The sequence below is a fragment of the Rhipicephalus microplus genome, chromosome 10, assembly GCF_043290135.1.
Source record: "Rhipicephalus microplus isolate Deutch F79 chromosome 10, USDA_Rmic, whole genome shotgun sequence".
Classification (NCBI taxonomy): Eukaryota; Metazoa; Arthropoda; class Arachnida; order Ixodida; family Ixodidae; genus Rhipicephalus; species Rhipicephalus microplus.
In genome coordinates, this window is record NC_134709.1 from 10,627,672 (window position 1) to 10,646,808 (window position 19,137).

Genomic DNA, 19,137 nt, shown 5'->3' on the forward strand with positions numbered 1-19,137 from the left:
GTATGTTGGTGTATGATAAAGTGAAGTTCTTGTACTGAATGGGATCAGCATGTGGCAGGAAATTGTTTGTAAGTGTGTGCGTAGCCGACCTACGCGCGAGCTATTGCGATGCAGGTGTTATTTTGTCATTGATTGCGTCGTACACGTAAGTAACGTTATCGATTCGCAGTTTATCAACTGAAAGCTTGAAAGGCACGTTTTTAGCTTTTCCAAATTCTAACAACTTTTTCCTAGCAAACCGTGTTTGCGGAGCAAAATCCTCACGGATGGCAAGGAGCGTGCCCTTCAGTTTGTGGCCCATTTCCATGATGCTGTGCTTGTCTTTAAAGAAAGCGAACTTTGTGATGATCGGTCTGCACTTATCAGAGTTGTATCTTCCAAGCCTGTGGGCTCTTTCAACTTGCGAGGATTGAAGTGTTGTGCCCAGGTGCTGCGAACATAATTGAATAACTTTCTGTTCGGATGAGAACCAGGACTCAGACGGTTCGTCAGGTAGGCCAAAGAAAAGCAGGTTAGAACGTCGTAACCTGTTCTCGGCATCTTCACATCGCGATTCAATAGCCTTTATTTTTTCGCATATGTTGACGCCGGAAGTTTGTGACAAGGAAGTCGATGAACCATCATTTTGCTTTAAAGCCATAACGTCCACCTCCACGGCATGCATCCGGGAGGATATCTGCTTTAGTTCGTCATCAACAGATGTCTGCCAAAGTTTCAGGGCGCGCAGATCATTCAGTATTTCTTCTTGTCTGGAATCTATCCTCTGGACAGTGGCCAGGACGGTAGTTAGAACTTCGTTTGTGTTAGGACCGGGATTAGATTCAACGTCACCGGATAGCAATAAAAGCAGGCTATTGGTATACATGCGAAACCAATTCTTACAGCGTTCAAACATAAGGAACAGTTCACTTGGGCACGACACCATAAGAAAGCAACGATTGCTGCTGCGGGGACAGCAAGAGCGGTCTAAATAACTAACCTGTAAGAGCAGACAGGGTAAGCGCTCCATTCCGGAACCGGTGTCGTGCCCCAAGCAAGCCTCTCCGGGAAAATGCTTATATGCGGTGCCTCCCCCGAAGATAGTGGCGTTGATTATCGTAGTCGATGACCATGGTTGCTGGTGTAGGAACTGATGATTATCCACTCCTGGCGGTAGCGTCAAATGCACTGGTATTTCCACGGAGCATGAAGTGACGCCGCACAGAAAGGCGGCATCAGGCAGCACGTCTGGAGTAGAAATCAGCAGGAAAGCCTGTAAGAGCAGACAGGGTAAGCGCTCCATTCCGGAACCGGTGTCGGCAAAATCGGGCCCTTTTCTCGAAAGGGTAAGTCACCATCACTTACTCTTTTGGGGACAAGAACGCGAGCGATCGCGCGTTTCAGAAACCACCGATCACGTGAGACCGGCATCCCGAAGTGGCCCAGCGGCCATTACTTGATCAAGACTTAAGATGAGCTTTACGCCGTTAAAACATCGCTTTTTCTTCAGGATTGCTGATTCCTGTTCTCCGGCCTTTTTTTCTGCGCATTGTTTTGGATGCTGTCATTTTTAAACCTGCAGGCGTTGCTCAAGACGACATTTGTTGCTGTGCGAACGACCAAGCGCAAGATATTGCGTGAAGTATTGCCATTTTCACATGCATCAATGTCGGTCTGTGGTTTCATCAAAGAAAGTGCCAGCGAAGTGACGATAGCGCGTGGGTCACTGCATGAGTCTTTGGCGTATTCTCTCAATGACAGTTTTTTCACAAAGAAACAAACAATTACACCTAAAGACACTATCATTGCGCTCTTCTCTATTTACTAGCGTTTTCATCTTGGTTGTTCAAATTCAGTCATCTAGAAGTCTAACAAAGTCTTGTAATCAACTTTTGTCCAATCCCTCTGAGTGTACATGAGCCATAATGTCACGGGGTCGTGATCTGCTTGGAGGGAGCGCACTGTAGGTACGTGATGTTGGTCGAACTTTGGACCCGTAAACTGCAGGTCCCATTACAGTGACACCCTTTGCCACTGATAGTGGCGAACGGAGTGTAGACCGTCGATCAAACGACATGCGGTGAAGCGTGTCGGCATTTATGCGTGTGCCATCGAATATTCCAGCGTTATCGCTGGCGGCCACGTATTGGTCGCGAATCGGACGTAACTTTAACAAAACAATCTGCTATATGCAGTTCTGAGGCTTCTCGAACAATTCAAAACGTGGTTTGTGCTGAGAATTACTGACATTGTAATGGGCCGGTGACAAAAGGTGAGTAAGGAATGTGGCAATATAAAGAACACAGCATACACTAAAAGACAATTATTGCACCCTTTTTTTATTTACGAACGCTGTTCTCTTAGTTAGTGAAACTCGGTCATCGAAAAATCTAACAGACACATAATCAACTCTTGGCCTATGCCCCTGAGTAGGTATGAGCCACTTTAGAGGGAACAACAACCAAGGGGTGCCAGTTCGCGCGGCGACGACGACAAGGACTGGGCGGGCCTGTGCACGTGTGCTACCACAGCATGTGCCGAGGCCCGCGGCTGTTCGAAGACCAATGAGCCTTCCTTGACTGCGGCAAACCAAGGCAAAATCGGGCCCTTTTCTCGAAAGGGTAAGTCACCATCACTTACTCTTTTGGGGACAAGAACGCGAGCGATCGCGCGTTTCAGAAACCACCGATCACGTGAGACCGGCATCCCGAAGTGGCCCAGCGGCCATTACTTGATCAATCGTCGAGGTCCAGTGGGGTCTCCCCTATTTTTCTTAGCGACTGCGAAGAACGTGTCTGGATTTTCCTGTCATTCATAAGTCCAATGAGAAGCGTTCGAGTGCTTAATTCATTCGAACCTTTCTGTGGTTCGTGTGCAAGGTTCTAGAGTCCGTACTAGGGACTATAGAATTAGTAAATATGAAAAATTTTTCACTTTCAAGTGTGTAAATGATGATTGGCTTTACGTCTTCTTGATAAAAGCTTTTTCCGTTCCCTTTACCCCTACTTGATCGTGCACACTGGGAGCGTTAGCGGCGCGACACAAATAGAAAGATGGAGGGTCACCTACGGGAAAGATTGCCAAACGAAGTTTCATTTATGTCTTCTCTTAAGCGTTAACAGCCGTGTAAACAATGCATTTAGTCAAGTGTCATCGATGCGGTTTAGGTGGCGCTAGCTTATTCGTAAGGCATGACCTCGAACCTGTTGTCTTCAATAAGAGAGTGCACATGCAGAAGACGTGAAGCCACAAGTTCCTTTAGTGAGCTACTATAAACAAAAAAAAACCTTAGAACATGCGAGTTCACTGCAGTGACAGTCTTGAGAAGCGGAATTTTCATCAATGCTTCAAGCTGCGGCCTTGAATGAAAGTGCATTTGTCGATATTCAGGCTCCATGGTGGCACCATACGTTCCTTGTTTTCATTGCTTCATTATTCCATCTTCACCTGAGCTTCTACCTAGTAAGCTGCCAGTATAGCTATATACCAGTAACATTTATCATTAGAATTTGTGCATGTTCATGCTGTCTCTGACCCGTTTCACCGTGCCTGTGACCATCTAACTTGCTTGCAGGACGACGCCTGTTCTGTTCGGGATGGTTTCGCGTGCGGGCCAGCGTTTGATTTCACCAACCAAGCTCCACTCTTGCGTAAAATGAGGGCCACCTCTCAGCAGCAGGAGTCGCACTTGGTGTGATCCCCGGGTCTTTTTCTTGCCATCGCTGCTCCATTTTTCATCCACGGCAGCGACAATGGCCGCGGCCGTGCCTCCTGGGGCCCCGCCCGGAAAGCGGCCTTCACTCGGTGGTGTGTCTACCACTGGCGCCGTCCATCCTGGCGAGGCTATGCCAGTCCAACCACTTCCAGCGTCCGCGCCCACATCCACACCTACACCTGGAGCGGCTGTGCACTCACTTAAACCAGCTGTACCGGCACCTGATGCTGCACCTGAAGCCGACAATTTCCCACCACCACCACCACCCATCACTGATCCTGCCGAGGCTCCAGCAGCTGATGCAGCAGCAACCGGCGCTGCCATTCCTCCAGCGCCAGGCACGTTTGGGGCTACGGCAGCGGCGGGCGTACCAGCGGCGCAGGTATAGTGCCTTTACGGCACTTTGTGCCGGGGACACCAAGCGGCTTGCGTACGCTTACTCTCACGTTCCTTTGTACTGCAGCCGCACCCAAAGAGAGTACAAGGAAACACAAGAACCTGTGTACGCAGTGATTTAGGAAAACTCTTTAATAGCTTTAGGGGCGAAGATCCGTATGGTGTACGGCAGTCCATCCCTCCGGCGTAGCCAGCACAGCATATCCACAGACAGACGACAGACAGGCAAGCACAGGCAGGCATGCACACAGACGCAAAAACACTTCCCCTACTCATCATTCACTGCGTGAATATGCTGTAATTTTTTTAGCTGCAGTCCGTCAACTCTCACGGCGCAGTCTCGCGTAGTATAGGTCAACCGTGGAGTGCACAGGGCCCTTACATCAGTGGTGAACCACAGGTATATAATATGGTTATCTGCTGGAATTTGCAATCAGGAACGCGTTAACCCATATATGCCTAGTGTCCTATATGTAGGACGCTGAAACTTTTCATTGTAACTCACACGTTTTTTCTGTAAAAAAAGCTAGCGCCACCTGACGTGCGTAGTCGTGAAACTGTTGTTCCGCATGAGTGAAGCTGAGCGCCATGCCGCGAAAGAAAATGTAAGTAATATAGATTCAAATTGTTTTTGATTCTGCCGATATTGTTGTTGAGCGTTGGTCAGTTATTGGGCGTGCAGTAAATTTCGTATGACTGTGATACGCGCAAACGTTTTTTGTTTGCGGTCTGTCAAACATTGCTGTCCTACATATAGGACGCTAGGACGATCGGGTGTTGTCATCGTGTCAATCTGGAATGCGCGCTGCGTCGTGCCCGTGAGGCTTGTAGTAACGTAAGGGCATGAATATGAAGGTGTAGTACTTTTATGTCTTTATTTTATTTGCAGTCGGGAGATTCCCTGCAGTTCATTTTACTCAAGAAAAAACCCGCAAACTCTAAATGACATTTTGAACAGTGTAGACGCTGGTGAAGATGTGCCTTCAGTTGTGGCCATTCTTCCACCCGACAATTATGCTGCGGCAGTGACAGATGAAGAAAGCGGCGATGAAGAAGGCACCAGCATGGACCGTCTACCGGGAAGCACTCTTCGGGACGAAGTCGTGGACTCGTGTTCAGAGCCAAGTGACGACGAGGACGAGCCACCAGCTAAACTGCAGAAACGTCATGTCAAGTGGGATAAACGTGACTTGAACTCGAGCTTCCCAGTTGGCGATTCGTGCGAGCCGGATCCCGCCGAAGAAACACCACTAACTCCAGTAGAGGAATTCGAAAAATTTTTCGCTGATGAGCTAATCAACCTGCTAGTTAAAAACACCAACACCTATGCACAACAGAAGAATCGGTTGTTGAACGTACATGCTGGTGAGATGCAATGTTTTCTTGGCATTTTGCTTCTCAGCGGCTATGTACCTGTTCCGAGGCGTCAAATGTGGGAAAACTCACGTGATTCTCACAATGAACTCATCACGAATTCCATGAGGCGTGACCGATTTGAAGCCATCTTCACAAACCTACATGTGGCTGACAACAACAGCTTAGTGCAAGAAGATAAATTCACAAAACTGCGACCACTGTTCAAGCTGTTGAATGAGTGGTTCTTGTTGTGTGCTCCATTACTTGACTGCTTCAGCATTGATGAAAGCATGTGTCAGTATTTCGGAAAGCGTGGATGCAAGCAGTTTCTGAAAGGTAAGCCTATCCGTTCTGGCTATAAACTGTGGTGCGTTTGCACCCCCCTGGCTACTTACTATCCGTTGAGCCCTGATTGATTTGATTTGATTGATTTGTGGGGTTTAATGTCCCAAAACCACCATTTGATTATGAGAGACGCCGTAGTGGAGGGCTCCGAAAATTTTGACCACCTGGGGTTTTTTAACGTGCACCCAAATCTGAGTACACGGGCCTACAACATTTCTGCCTCCATCGGAAATGCAGCCGCCGCAGCCGGGAATCGTACCCGCGACCTGCGGGTCAGCAGCCGAGTACCTTAGCCACTAGACCACTGCGGCGGGGCATCCGTTGAGCCCTACCAAGGGAAGTATGGCGTCAACATTGACGATGAAAACAAGCTCGGCCTAGAACGATCTGTTGTCACAGAAATGGTCTCCAGAATGAAAGCAAAGTTTCATAACTGTTTCCATGTATTTTTGACAACTTCTTTTAAAGTCTAAAGCTCCTTAGAATGCTTTCGACAATAGGTGTCAAGTGCAAAGGCACCGTGCGAGATACCCATATCGAAAACTGCCCCATCCTCACGCAGAAACAAATGAGAAACAAGGCTCGGGGATTCTACGACTACATAGTTGATGCAGAACCGGAAATTTTGGTATGCCTTTGGAAGGACAAAAGCACGGTTACAGTCGTCTCGAATGCTCATGGGATTCAACCAAAACAAATGGTGAAAAGGTACTCAAGAGAAAACAGATCCAAAGTCACGGTGGAGCAGCCTTTTTTGATCTCCAGATACAATGCCAACTTGGGAGGGGTCGACCGACTGGATTAAAATATTGCGAAGTACCGCACTGCCATTAGAGGAAAGAAGTGGTACTCATCACTGCTGACATATCTTCTTGATGCGTGTGTTAACAACGCATTCCAGTTATACAGAAGTGGAACAGAGAAAGCGGAGCTTCTCACGTTTCGAAGGACAGTAGCAATGTCATATATGAAGAGCTACGGCTCCAAGCCATTGTGTGGAAGAAGCCGGCAATCTCCACTGGAAGCGCAAAGCCGATTTGACCGCACAGACCACACATTGATCCCTCAAGAGAAAGCAGGCAAGGTGTGCTCATTGCCATGAGAAAACCACCACACGTTGTGAAAAATGTGACGTCGGAGTGCATGTGAAATGCTTCAAAATGTACCGTTCAATAAGGTAGAGCATCTGCCTAGTGTCCTACATGTAGGACGGCATCAAAACCGTTGTTTGAAAATGTTTTTTGTGAATAAAAGCCCTATTCTATTTTCTGAGGTCGTAGAATGAATAATTTTGGCAAAATAAATTAGTTTTCTTAATTTTCCTAAGTTCAGGCATATATGAGTTAATGCTTAAGCGTGTCGTTAACGTGTATTTTATTCAAGTCGAATTAATTTTGCCTTCACGTAGAGCTCATTTGCGATGACGAGAGAAGTCTGCCGTAGCAAAACAAATTACTTTAAAACAAACAATGTGTACATAGACATTTTTCAAGCAATCCTAGAACGCCCCTCGGGCGCGCGAGAAATATGCTATATAAAAAGCTTGTTGTACCCCGAGTGAGCAGTCTGTTCGGTCATCTGCTGCTAGTTGGCTCCGTGATCGCGAAATTAAAACGAAACGTCCCCGATTCTTTATTATTTTTGCATCATAAACACTGTGTACATATGTAAATGCATATGCGGGTATTTCAGCGAATGATATGTGAAATGATGGCACTGCAGTGTAGGCTATAACAGAGCGGACATGTATCAAATGTATCGGTTAGGTATAGCACGCACAGTATCGAGGGCCGCTACCGTCAAGGCGTACTACGATACGAGCTGTAGCTGCGGATTCATGCTTATTAGACAATTACTTGCAATTTGCGTTATATTACGAATGTTGCGTATCGAATAGCAGTGACTTAAGCCCAGCAAGCTAGCTTTCCCCATCAGTAGTTAGTGCAGCTCTCCTGTGCTTGCCAACTGCGTTTAGCCGCTGTGGCTTCTACAACGCAATCTCGTATTGCTCATTAGTCGGTTTGGTCACATGTGAACCAACACTATAAAATACAACCGGAATACAAAATGCAATTCATGCGGTAGCATCTACAAATGTTATAAAAGCTTACCCTAACCTTTGTAATCTGTGGTGCGAGCGATGCGAACACTGTATATTCATTTAGCTATTTAACTAAATGCTGGCGTAATCTTTAAGTCTCAGAGCCACACTTTAGGTTCGTTAAGTGTCAACGGACGCTGATTTTCCCTGTATTCGCGAATCGCATTGGCCGCTCATGGAATTCGTCTACAAGACCATGAGTTACATTTAAGCTGAAGAGCACACTGTCGTCACAGAAACGAAAAAAAAGCAATGCCTCTTCGGAACTGCTCAGCTGATCAGATGGTGGCACGTATTATTACTGACAGATTGAAGAGAAGCCGCCGTGACTGAATGCAGTTCATGACTTAAATACGCAGTAATATGTTACACCTCGTCAGATTTACTCAATCTGGGAGCTGGCACGGTGCAGATGAAAAGCCGGAGCGTGAGGCCCATTCGCTCGTCATGGTGACTGCTGCGGCTTGCATAGTTTTCCCTTGAGCTCTTGCGCGCCCATTGGTCGCACTCGTATGCTTGAGAAAGATCTATTCCAGTGCATAGCATTCAATCTTCAATCTTGTATGCCTTTTATGAAACAACCCCGTGTATGATTGGGTGGTCGGGTTCATTGAAGCCTCCTGGTTTTTGATTGTTTGTGTGCCTGGTCACGCTGCCAACCTTGGTGCAAATATATTTTTTTCTTTGATTCTATGCTGGTGACAAAGCAGGAAGGTGCCAAGAAGGAGTACGTGGCCGCCATCAAGTCGTACGAGGAACTTGTCGGCGGCAACTTGGTTCGTGGCAAGATGTATCTGGAAAGTATGCCGCAATACGAGGCGGGTCCCATGGGTGGCGTAGGATTCGGCGGAATTGGTGGTGGAATGGGACGCGGTTATCCCGAAATTATGCGAGGCTACGACAGGCCTCCACCAATGGCTGAAGGTGCTGGATATGGCGGTTATGACGGGCAGTCCATGAGAGGTGCCTACGACGGCGGCTACGTAAGCGGTTGCGACAGACCACCAGACATGTACGGACCTCCTCTCAGGGTTAGGTACTCCCCGAATCGGGGCAGGTACCCTTCGCCAGACGAGGGTCACGTCAGGCGATGCTCACGTGGCCGTAAGGACCATGGTTACTACTACGATGAGCTTCCCAGAGGATCCGAGACCAATTTACCATCAACGAAGAAAGCATCGGAGAGTAAGGCCGAACGGATAATTCAGAAGATACGACAGGACATCGAGGCATTCGACAACGATGACGCCGCTCTGGACGACGTTGCAAGTGCTCCGAGTGACAAGCCCAGCTCGGAAAGGAAACCCGGGCCCTTGCGCGCAATGATAAGGACGACGGAGGACTACGAAGATGACATGGACGACGTAAGACTCCGAGACAGTGACGACTACGGCAGGTGCGACTGGATGAAAAAATCAAAGACGCGGTATGATGACGACGATGATGAGCCGCGTCGTCGCAAATCACGCAAAGACAAATTGTCATTCTCCTTCTCATCTTCGTCGTTCGAAGGCCATAGACGCAAGAAACGGCACGATTCGAGTGACCAAGGCCGCAAGCGCAGTGGTTCACGGCGGCGCAGGCGGACGCGGTCAAATCGAAGGGGCGACGAAAGAGAGAGGTTTGTATCGTCACGCTCCCGCCAGAGGGCCCAAGGTTGGGATGACGATGTGCTTCAGCCGCGGCTTACGGCAGACCGCAACTTCATCGATGCAGGAATGTTGTACCGGTATGAGAGCCAGCCGTTGATGCTTGTTAAGGGAGATGTCGCCAAAAAAGTTGTCCCAGCACAGGATGGGGGTGCTCCTGAAAACCCCGATGACGTGGCTCAGCCAGCGAGATTTTCGTCGCCAGACCAGTATCAGGAACTCCTTCTGGACGTCCAGGCTGGCAAGAGACGACAGGGTTACCCTTATGATTCTGTCGAAAACAAGCACCCTCCCACTGGCTACCAGTCATTCGCAGTGCAAGCTAAGCCACAAACTCTGCAGGTCAATAGCAAAGAAGAGCACCTCGGATTCCATGACCAAGTGGTGCCATCCTCGCCGCCTAAACCATCCACCAGTGGCGAAGTCGTCGCTATGCAGACCATGCTTCGCAGAACTCGCAGTGGTCGGAAAGGAGAGTGCTACAAACGTGTGGAAGACACATCACAGCTCAAGACCGAGTGGTGGAGTCGCACATTGGGGGGCTATGGTGGCACTGGAAAGCCCGTGTCTCGCAGCAGGTCCACAAGGGGCCGCTGTGGGCTGGCGAGGTCCGCGTCTCCGCACATGATTTCCCCGAACCGGCGCAAGGCGTACGACGACGCCGACACCTACCAAGGGAGGAGCCTCGAGATGGAAGGCCCCATCGGCCAGCAGTGCGCACAAATTCGTATGCGGAGACGGCCAGGAGATTCGGGAAGGACATATTCAATAAACCGTCGACGGTCCCCCACCGCTGTCGGTTACCGAAGCCCGCAGCGCGTCGCGTCACCGGAGATGCTGCCCATGCAGATGCAGGGGATGCAGATTGGAGGAATGCAGGGGATGCAAATGCAAGGACTGCCCATGCAAGCGATGCAAGGAATGCCCATGCAAGGAACACTCATGCAGGGAATGCCGATGATGGGAATGCCAATGCATCCTATGGCCATGCAGCCGATGGTCATGCAGGGAATGCCCGTGCAGTGTGAGCGTCGATCTGGGCGCGTTCCGATGCGCATGGATCGAAGGATTCATCAGACACTCAAAGAACAGAATGGAGGAGATAAGCGCCGTAGCAGTGCCCCCACAGCAATGCCTGTGCAAGTACAGGTAGAGGGAGTGGAAGGTGTCACGTTTAAGTACCAGATTCAAAGTGAAAGCAGACAGCGCCAAGCGGATGATGGGGACAAAACAACCAAAGACGAACTCGTCGAGACTTCGAAGCAGCCTTCAGTAGAGCGAATTGTTAGCAGTGTGGAGATACAGGTCGAAGAGAAGAAGCTCTCCAAAGCGGCTAACGCGCGCGTCAAGACCCGTGCCTCAATGGCGGGGACGCACGATGCAGGATCCACAAAGAACGCCGAAGCTCAAGAGAAGATCGACGAAATTCCTCACGTTAGCTTCACGAGAAACCCAAACTACGATGCCCCAACACCTGGATATCCGTTTCCGACGGTTCCCATGTTCCAGTCGCCTTCACCACAGCCGTCGAAAATCATATCGACGACTACCGTGCACACACATCAGCACCACCACCACTATCACGAGGGGCAGAACAATTTCAAGATTGCTTACTTGCTCCCGAATAGCGGTGACGTCAGAAGGGTCGGGTCCGCCCAGGCCCAAGACTGCTGCGAAGACCAAGAGCCTCTGGTCGCCACCGTTGGCGCACAATGCTTGTCTCTGTACGAGAGACTCATGAACTGGATTTACCCGGACACGAATCAGGCCAAGGACGTAAGCGTAATGACAGATGCTGGGGAGCTTACCGAGGACATGGAACGATCTGGCAAGAAAGGCAAAAAGGGTGCCAAAAAAGATGCTGAGGGCAAGTTGGAGGACGCTAAGAAAGACGACAAAAAGGACATCGCCGGCGAGTCTGAGGCCGAGGCCAAGGGCAAATCCTCATATACAAGCGAGAACAGTAATAAGGGCGATGAAAAGGACAAGAAAGAAGAGAAGAAAAAAGTGCCCCCTGGTCTCCCGATTCCAGTGAACCTACCTTGGCAGGGACACGAGTACGAGGAACATATCAGGCCTGACGGATCACGCGTTGGTACATACCACTACAAAGGTCTCGGCGGGGCGCCAAAGTATCCGGACGACCAAGGGACAACAAAGAGCCCGCTGAAGTTTTCAGACGGTCAACCATCTAAGGAGCCTGGGGCCTTGGAGACTACAACTTGGATGAAAGTGGATGGACAGGAGTTCTGGCAGCGTGAGGTTCGTCCGATACCGAACAGTGCTCGCGGGACAGCGATGATGCCAATAAGGGAATCGCGAGACACGTACCAGAGGGGCGACGGGGAGCAGCCATCGCTGCGGTCTGTGTCGACACCGCAGCAGCGGCACGTCACCGGCCATTCCAGGAAACGCGTCTCGCAAAAAGGCAGAAACAAGGATAACTTCGGGCCCGACGTCCAGGTTCGGCTGGACTTTGGTGACACCTCAGACAACAGCGGCTCGCGCGAGTCGAAGACCAAGTCGAGTGGAGATTCGGTGGTCGGGACCGCCTCCTGGCAGCCTGCCGATATGGTGGTCTCGTACGCGCCCAAGAACTACGATGACAAGAACCTGTTGGACGATGAGGATGATGACGATGATATGTTACCTTCCGGAAACATCTATAGAAGCGGCGGGTCAACCAAAATGCTCATCAGGAGGTAAGAGCTTATATCCTCTCTCTCTCTATTCTAAAAGAGGCACTAAAAAGAAATGACGATTCTTCTGTTGTTGGTGAAATCTTTCATGATTCCACAAGCACCACGCTTGTGGCACGAAGGCGCATTGGAGCGCGATAAAACGCGACAAACTAGGATGACAGGCTGGGCGAGCAGCCTGTCATCAAGAGTGTAAGGCACGACGATGACGCACAAAATGAAAAGTATACACACACTGAGTGCCTTTTCCAACAACGTTTATTACGAAATGTGTGCTATATATATATATATATATATATATATATATATATATATATATATATATATATATATATAAATTACACGCCACACGGTGTCACAAATCATATCATCAATGTGCAGTCGCATGCACTTAAAACAAATCCTTAGGTAATAAACTGATGCCACCCTAACACACTCACTTGCTTCATGGGTTTGGATTTTCCTGCGCTTAATGATTAATCTTACCCGTTCATGGTGGCTTCTAGTGACAACAGACCAGGCGGGAAAGCCACAATTGCATTGACAACCCCGCAATAAATTGCAGGACGGCCTTTGCATTGCAAACGTAACTTTTGCATTTATACCTTTACACTAAGATGTCTAGCGATAATTTTTTTTAGATGCGAAGCAGCTTATGGCGGAGTTCAATCCGCTGTGCGGCGTGTCCACTTCTACTGTGCATGCGTGGAAGCTGGCCCAAGCACTGCCAGAACGTGCTCACGCTCTAGCGCATTCTGGCCTGTGTAAGCGGCTGTGTAAGACGCTGCAGCCTCTCCCCCTTACACTCTCTCAGAATTCCTGTAATGACGTCGGGGAACGAGATTCTGCTGACGCGCGATGAAACCACGTGCTACCGTGTGGCGTGGCGACGAACTTGCGTGGCGTGCTCCAACAAGAGTTTGCGACCTATAACAGCAACAGACACTACTGTGAATTCATGATGTGCTCTCCTTGCAAGGACGCGTTAAATCTGGCAAGGTACCTGTGATGAACGGAACTTTAGGACAACCCATGTGCTGCTTTGTATGCTACTCGTGGCTCTTGTTAGTGGGAGATCGTTCAATTTTTCAATTCATGAGACACGCGATACCCACAGGTAACCATGGCTAGCTTTACTTTCTCGTGAGGAGGCTCTCTCTTCAGATGGCAGTTTCGTAACTTCTGTATTTTTGCCGCAACAGACACCAGAATTACTTGGGGGTAGCCTGTCTCCCCTTTAGATGGTCAACCTGCTTGAGTAATTTGAGTGTCGCTCTGTGTAGTCGGGACTTTCTAAAAATTCAATAAACACATGTTGCCCGTTGCCGTCGTCGCACCTTATACACTTGAAATGTGCGCTAAAGAAAAAGCGTTTGATGACTCCATCTTAAGTTCATGAACCAGTCACCGAGCCGTCACTATTGCGGCGTCTGGTTTTTGCCTATTAGTTTGGTAAAAACGAAGTACATTGACGTTTTCGCGTTCGTGCGCCCTAACAGAACTAATTAAAACTTAAAATTCTACACATGAAAGGCGTAGGTTTGCATTGATTGCGCATACAAAGCGGTGAGAATCTGCGCAACGTTCGTTCCTGGTGTGACGAGTGGTCATTCTTTGCTATCACTAGCCGTAAGGAAAAATTACGGGACCCTTAAGTTTCGATCGCAAAAAACTTCAAAAAAATATGAAGAACAAGCGTGATATTCTCTCCCGCCGTTTACCCGTGTATTCAGATTTGGGTGCACGTTAAAGAACTCTAGGTGGTCGTAATTTCCGGAGCCCTCCACTATGGCGTCTCTCTTAATCATGTGGTGGTTGCATACCCCACATATCAATCACCCGGCGCTTACCGTCCTTGCGCCACAGTTCGTGACGTCAGCAGTTTGTTCACGTGACGTCAGGATGAAGTAAGCTCTCGATTGGTGATCGCACGAAAGGCGTATCTTGTGAGTGGTCTTACCCTGCTTTGTCGTGCAGTCGCATGCCCTTTCTGCCTTGTCTCGCTTGACTACCGCATGCGATAAACTGATCTCGCTTCGGTTTCTGCGTTTGCGATTGCGCAAGCGGAGCTATAGTAGCGTGTGGTCAGAAAGCGCGAAATTCTAAGATGCCCAAGGCTTAGTGCGGACATTCTACGTGTTTTATGAAGAAATGGCTGGCGAGGATGAGATAGCGCTCATAGGAAGCGTAGTGAAGGCGAGAGAGAAACCACTGCCTTGCCTTTGAACTTGGTGTTGTCGCTATAGAGGCCATTTAAGGGTTTAACGTGACAGCGATACTCTCACGCACACTCACGTACGGGACACTCTACACACACACGTACGCACGCATGCACGACCCTCTTCAACAGCACTTATATAGCAACCGTGTTTTGTGTGCACATAGTACGAGGTATAAAATTGCCCTCTGGTTCACTGTGCGTGCAAACTCTAGACAGTGCCGAGTGACTTTGTTCTCTCTGCGTTCGCACACGTAGTGCTTACGCACGGCACGCATGCACACACATCACCGACATTTTTAGCCCTTGCGAAGGCCCAGAATCCATCACTAGTGTGTCGACATTTCGTTGGCTTGAGGGAACAGCTACGCACGTGACAATTTTCTCGCAGTATTTTTCTAGTACGTGCGTGCAAGGAAATGCGCCCACGTATATCTGTTCCTTTGTTATAGAAAACTAGCGATGCAACCACTACGTGTTTGTAAAGAAACATATGCCCGTAATTCTCGCACCAATTGTCGGAAACGGCGGGAAAACCACGACGTGTCATTGGAACGCCTCGAAGAGATGCTGCAACCATGCATCCCGCACCCGTCTCTGTCGGAGGCAAGGCCAACAATAGTAAAACACGGTAGCTTGATCGGATTGTGTTTGTAGTGCCTTCCTGATTGCTAACCTGTTTTCGCTTTTCGGTGGCGGCCCTAAACGGTACCACAAGTAAAGCCGAAGTGCGGACGCCCTTCGGTTCGCATCCTTACTTTCACATCTACCTCGCACTTTCACTCGCTGACAATACGATGCTTGTTCGCCCGCAACTAGAGACGCCGCCATTGACGACTCTGGAGTTGCTGCGAAGCGAGCTCTTTAACGCTCTCGCGTTAAAAGGCAAACCGTTATCTTTGCCTTCGAGCAGTCAAAAACGCACACAGCTGCCTTGACACACAAGGACGGAGCTTAGCGCCAGTCCTCATTGTTTAGCATGCGTAATCATCCGGACTGAACTGAAAGCTATATCGCGGTGCACGAACATGCTTGAATAATTATTCCAAGTGGAACTGCGCTGCAATACGACTGACTGCCTCTAATGTGTCAATGCACACATGTCCACTCACTGCCGTCACTAAAAAGCTCATTATTCCATCTTAATTGATTGGGTGGCTTACAGCCATAATCTTTTTTTTTTACTTTTCGTCCCCCCTAGATACATAGTGTATGTGCAAAGGTAGTATTTATGTACTTCAAAAGTTTAAGGTAACCATAAACTTGAACACCCCCTATTGGCGCTGTCTCCCTCAGGGGCCGCCGTAAGGTGCGTGTCATGCCGAACAAGGAACTGATGGCGTATTCCATGGTGGTGCTCGCAGCGTTGGTCGGCTTCGCACTTCTCATCGCAATGAACGCACAGAGGACTCAGTCTAGGCAGCGTGAGTAATTCTTCATAAGCTTAAATGACCGCACATGCCGTGCACTGATGTCTGCATAGCATGTGGATATAGAATGTGAGAAGTATACATAGAACGTAGGGAGAAAAATGCATAGAATGCAAACACGTGACGAGCTGCTTTTGTGATGTCGTGTGCAAGAAAAGAAATGGAAGGGCGAGCACGAATTGGTGAGGTAATACCACTAACAGTCTGAAATACTTCTGGATTTTAACAGCGCTGATTAGTAAACGAGCCAATGAGTAGACGTCCACAATTTACAGGCAAGAATAATTTAAAGACAAAATCTGTTACTGTTTTCCTCACCATGCAACCTACAACAGCTTTAGGACATAATTTAGCTTGTTGTTCTTGCTGTTGCTTTAAATTCTTTTTTTTTTTTCACACGTTGGCGTGCTTTCGCGTTTCAGCTTTCATACTCGATCGCTACCTGGTGCTAAATGCGTCCAAGTTCAAGGCAGTCCAGGCTGGCCCAGGTGAGGGCCTTAAAACTATTGTCGGGAACAACGCCTTTAGAAAAAGGCACGCTATACAACCTTGCCCACCTAATTTCCCGCTTTTTTTGTTTGTTTCGCTATCTTTTCCAGCCTATTCTGGCTTCTGGAATGCGGCTCCCCCCGTATGCAAGGACGCTCGATGCTTGACTAGAGGTAAGCAAAGCGTACTAACCCGTGGACGTAGTCGTTTAATCTCGTAGAAAAAAAATTGCTAATTGAAGCACCAGAGTGGCGGCATAACGACATGTATCGGGAAACACCTTGCACATTCTAAACCCTCACGCTGACAAACGGCTGACTTTGATCACGTGACACAAAGTTGTCCGATAACGTGATTGAAGGGTAAGGAGATACATCTTGACGACGTAAGTGTGTCTTCACACTTTGTACACCAGGGACTGCGTGCACTATGCTTACACTTCAGACAGTGTAAATTCCCCACGCCTTAAGTGGTACGAAAGCTCTATTTGCACCCTACATTCTTCTTTCACTTTAAATGGTGTAAAAAAGTGTCAGTAACTCCTGATTCACGAGAGAAGTCGTGGCAGTCCTTACCTAATTCCAGCCTTGCCGCCACTTGCTGCCTTGCTCTGCTTTAGGATCTGCGGCCGTGAAACGCTTGTCAAATGACTACTTGAAGTCGGCCTGCGCGGACTTCTACCAGTTCGTGTGCACCCATCGGAACGGGACGGACTCGCCTCGCGTCATCGCCCACCGGGCTCTCGAGGATGGCGTGCTGAACGTGATCAAAGGTATCCCCGAAAAACTCGTGGCCTTGCTGTCGCGAAAACAGGATTTATTCTATACTTCCATATATACCTGAATGCTTCAACTGCGGTTGCCTTTAACTGAACTTGATTATTAGTTTCACTGAGGTGATCCTTCATTGGCGGACAATGTTGTTTAAAGCTTTTTTGAATTCGGAGAAGTTGTTAAACCTTGCTGAGTTGTTTTTGTATACTTGCGTTGTGATTTCAAATGTGCATTGATTTCAGTACTATGCCTCTAGTTTTTGCAAGCACATTTCATGAGCCTTCTCTTTTAGGAACATTTTTTTTAATGAATAGTATTAAAGAGCACATCTCGATGCTCTCGAATGATAACTCTATTAATGCAATTCAATGGAGGTTCTAAGCCCTCTTAAACAAAATTTGTGGTATGAACTTTGGTAAGTGAAATCCCATTTAACTCGTAACTGCCAAAACATTTGTTCAAGTTGGTTTTTAACATGCATTGTTGAAGTACGCGGGCTCAAGGAAACATAATTTAAATATTCTCCAATGTTGTACGAATAAAAAAACTTTGTATTATATCCGAAAAATAAGTGCATTTTCGACGTACGCACGCAGGTATATAGAGATCAATACTGATAAAGAATTTTCGAGTATTTTAAAAGCACTGTTTCTCCTTGAGTTCAACCGCTTCCTTGCTCGATTGTTCGAAAAACGTAGCGCTTAATATAAACGTTGCCATTGGCTTTACTTGTCCGCCGAATGGCCGTACAACTTGTGGGAATCGCGCACGTCACCACCCGATAACGGCACAAGCTGCACAGTAAAACTGCGCAACTTGTGTCGCGCAGTTCTACTGCGCAGTGCTGACGATGGCGAGGCTCCACTTAGGGAGCTACCAGTGGACCACGCCCTGGCAGTGGCCACAGGCGAGGATGACGAGAATGTCATGCAAGACTCGGCTATGAAATTCGGAAATATGTGTCCCGTGGCCGAGGAGCCCATGGTCGGGCATGCAAGGACAACAAGAAAGGAAACGCCGTCGAAGTTTTGGCGGCAACAGAAGACCGAGGTGCCAGCGACGAGGCTGTGGTGACTTTGGTCGTGCATTCTGACTGGACGTGGCGGACGAGGACCAGGCCATAGCGGCGAGGGTGAGTGGCCGTGCGTAGAGGCCGAAAAATACCGAGGCTGCCGGTGACGAGACACCGTTTCCGAAAAGTCCTGAAGCAGCGATGATTTGGAGGCCTTGGAGTATGTCACCAAAAATGGCTGTTGCACGCAGGAAGGCGGCTTACGCGACCAGAAGGACGACAGCAGAGGCGACTGCAGAAAACGACCCCATCTACAACCTGTGTGCGAATGGTCTGGCTGTAAAACCGCTCGTAGTGGTAACCACGGGGCAGTGCGTGGTAAGCAGCGCATCGCACGTCACGGCTGTCGTTGCAAAGAAGACTCTTGGTGCCCGCCGTGGTGGCTTCAAGTGCACGAGCCCTGCGGCACCCTGCGTAAATGTGAAGGGCGGACGCAAGCTACCGTGACCGCTGCGACCAATGCGACTGCTGGCAAAGCGCTCATTATTGCGCCGACGGCAATGAGGGCAACATCTTCAGCGAGGTCGACGTTCGGGACGAAGGTTAAGGATGATGCCCTGGAATGCAACAAAAACAACCACCCGCGCAACGAACTTTACTGACGGGGAAAAGGAAATCGCGAGCATCGCGATATCGACACGTGCTGTGCTCTTCGATTGAAGTATACTGCGCGATAGAAAACATGGTCGGGAAAAAGACAAGGACAAGCGCAGACAGTCAACTGAAGGTTTATTTATCACGCACTACATTTATATATGACAGACAGGAAAAAAAACAAAAATAAGCAATTTAGCAGTTCACTTTCTTTTCTTTCTTCTTTTTCCTGTTTGTCATATATAAATGCAGTGCGTGATAAACCTTCAGTTGATAATCTGCACGTGTTCTTTTCTTCTCGTGCATGTTTCTTGCCGCGTG

At 48.6% G+C, this 19,137-nt stretch overlaps 1 protein-coding gene across 6 annotated transcripts in view; it reads left to right on the forward strand.

Moving 5' to 3' along the window:
* The first annotated feature begins 1,717 nt into the window (after positions 1–1,717).
* LOC119181885 (uncharacterized) overlaps positions 1,718–19,137 on the forward strand; it is a 41,471-nt gene continuing 24,051 nt past the window's right edge. Inside the window, exons 1-7 of one of the 6 annotated variants that reach the window (XR_012886448.1) lie at positions 1,718–2,600; positions 3,554–4,076; positions 8,603–12,243; positions 15,755–15,882; positions 16,311–16,376; positions 16,488–16,550; positions 16,997–17,149. Coding sequence is in view for 3 of the 6 variants with exons in the window: in XM_075875017.1 (XP_075731132.1) it covers positions 3,732–4,076; positions 8,603–12,243; positions 15,755–15,882; positions 16,311–16,376; positions 16,488–16,550; positions 16,997–17,149 (4,396 nt within the window). In the remaining 3 variants the exon portion in view is untranslated. The remainder of the gene's footprint in view (positions 2,601–3,553; positions 4,077–8,602; positions 12,244–15,754; positions 15,883–16,310; positions 16,377–16,487; positions 16,551–16,996; positions 17,150–19,137) is intronic. The other 5 variants (XR_012886447.1, XR_012886446.1, XM_075875017.1 and 2 more) reach the window with 5 other exon arrangements.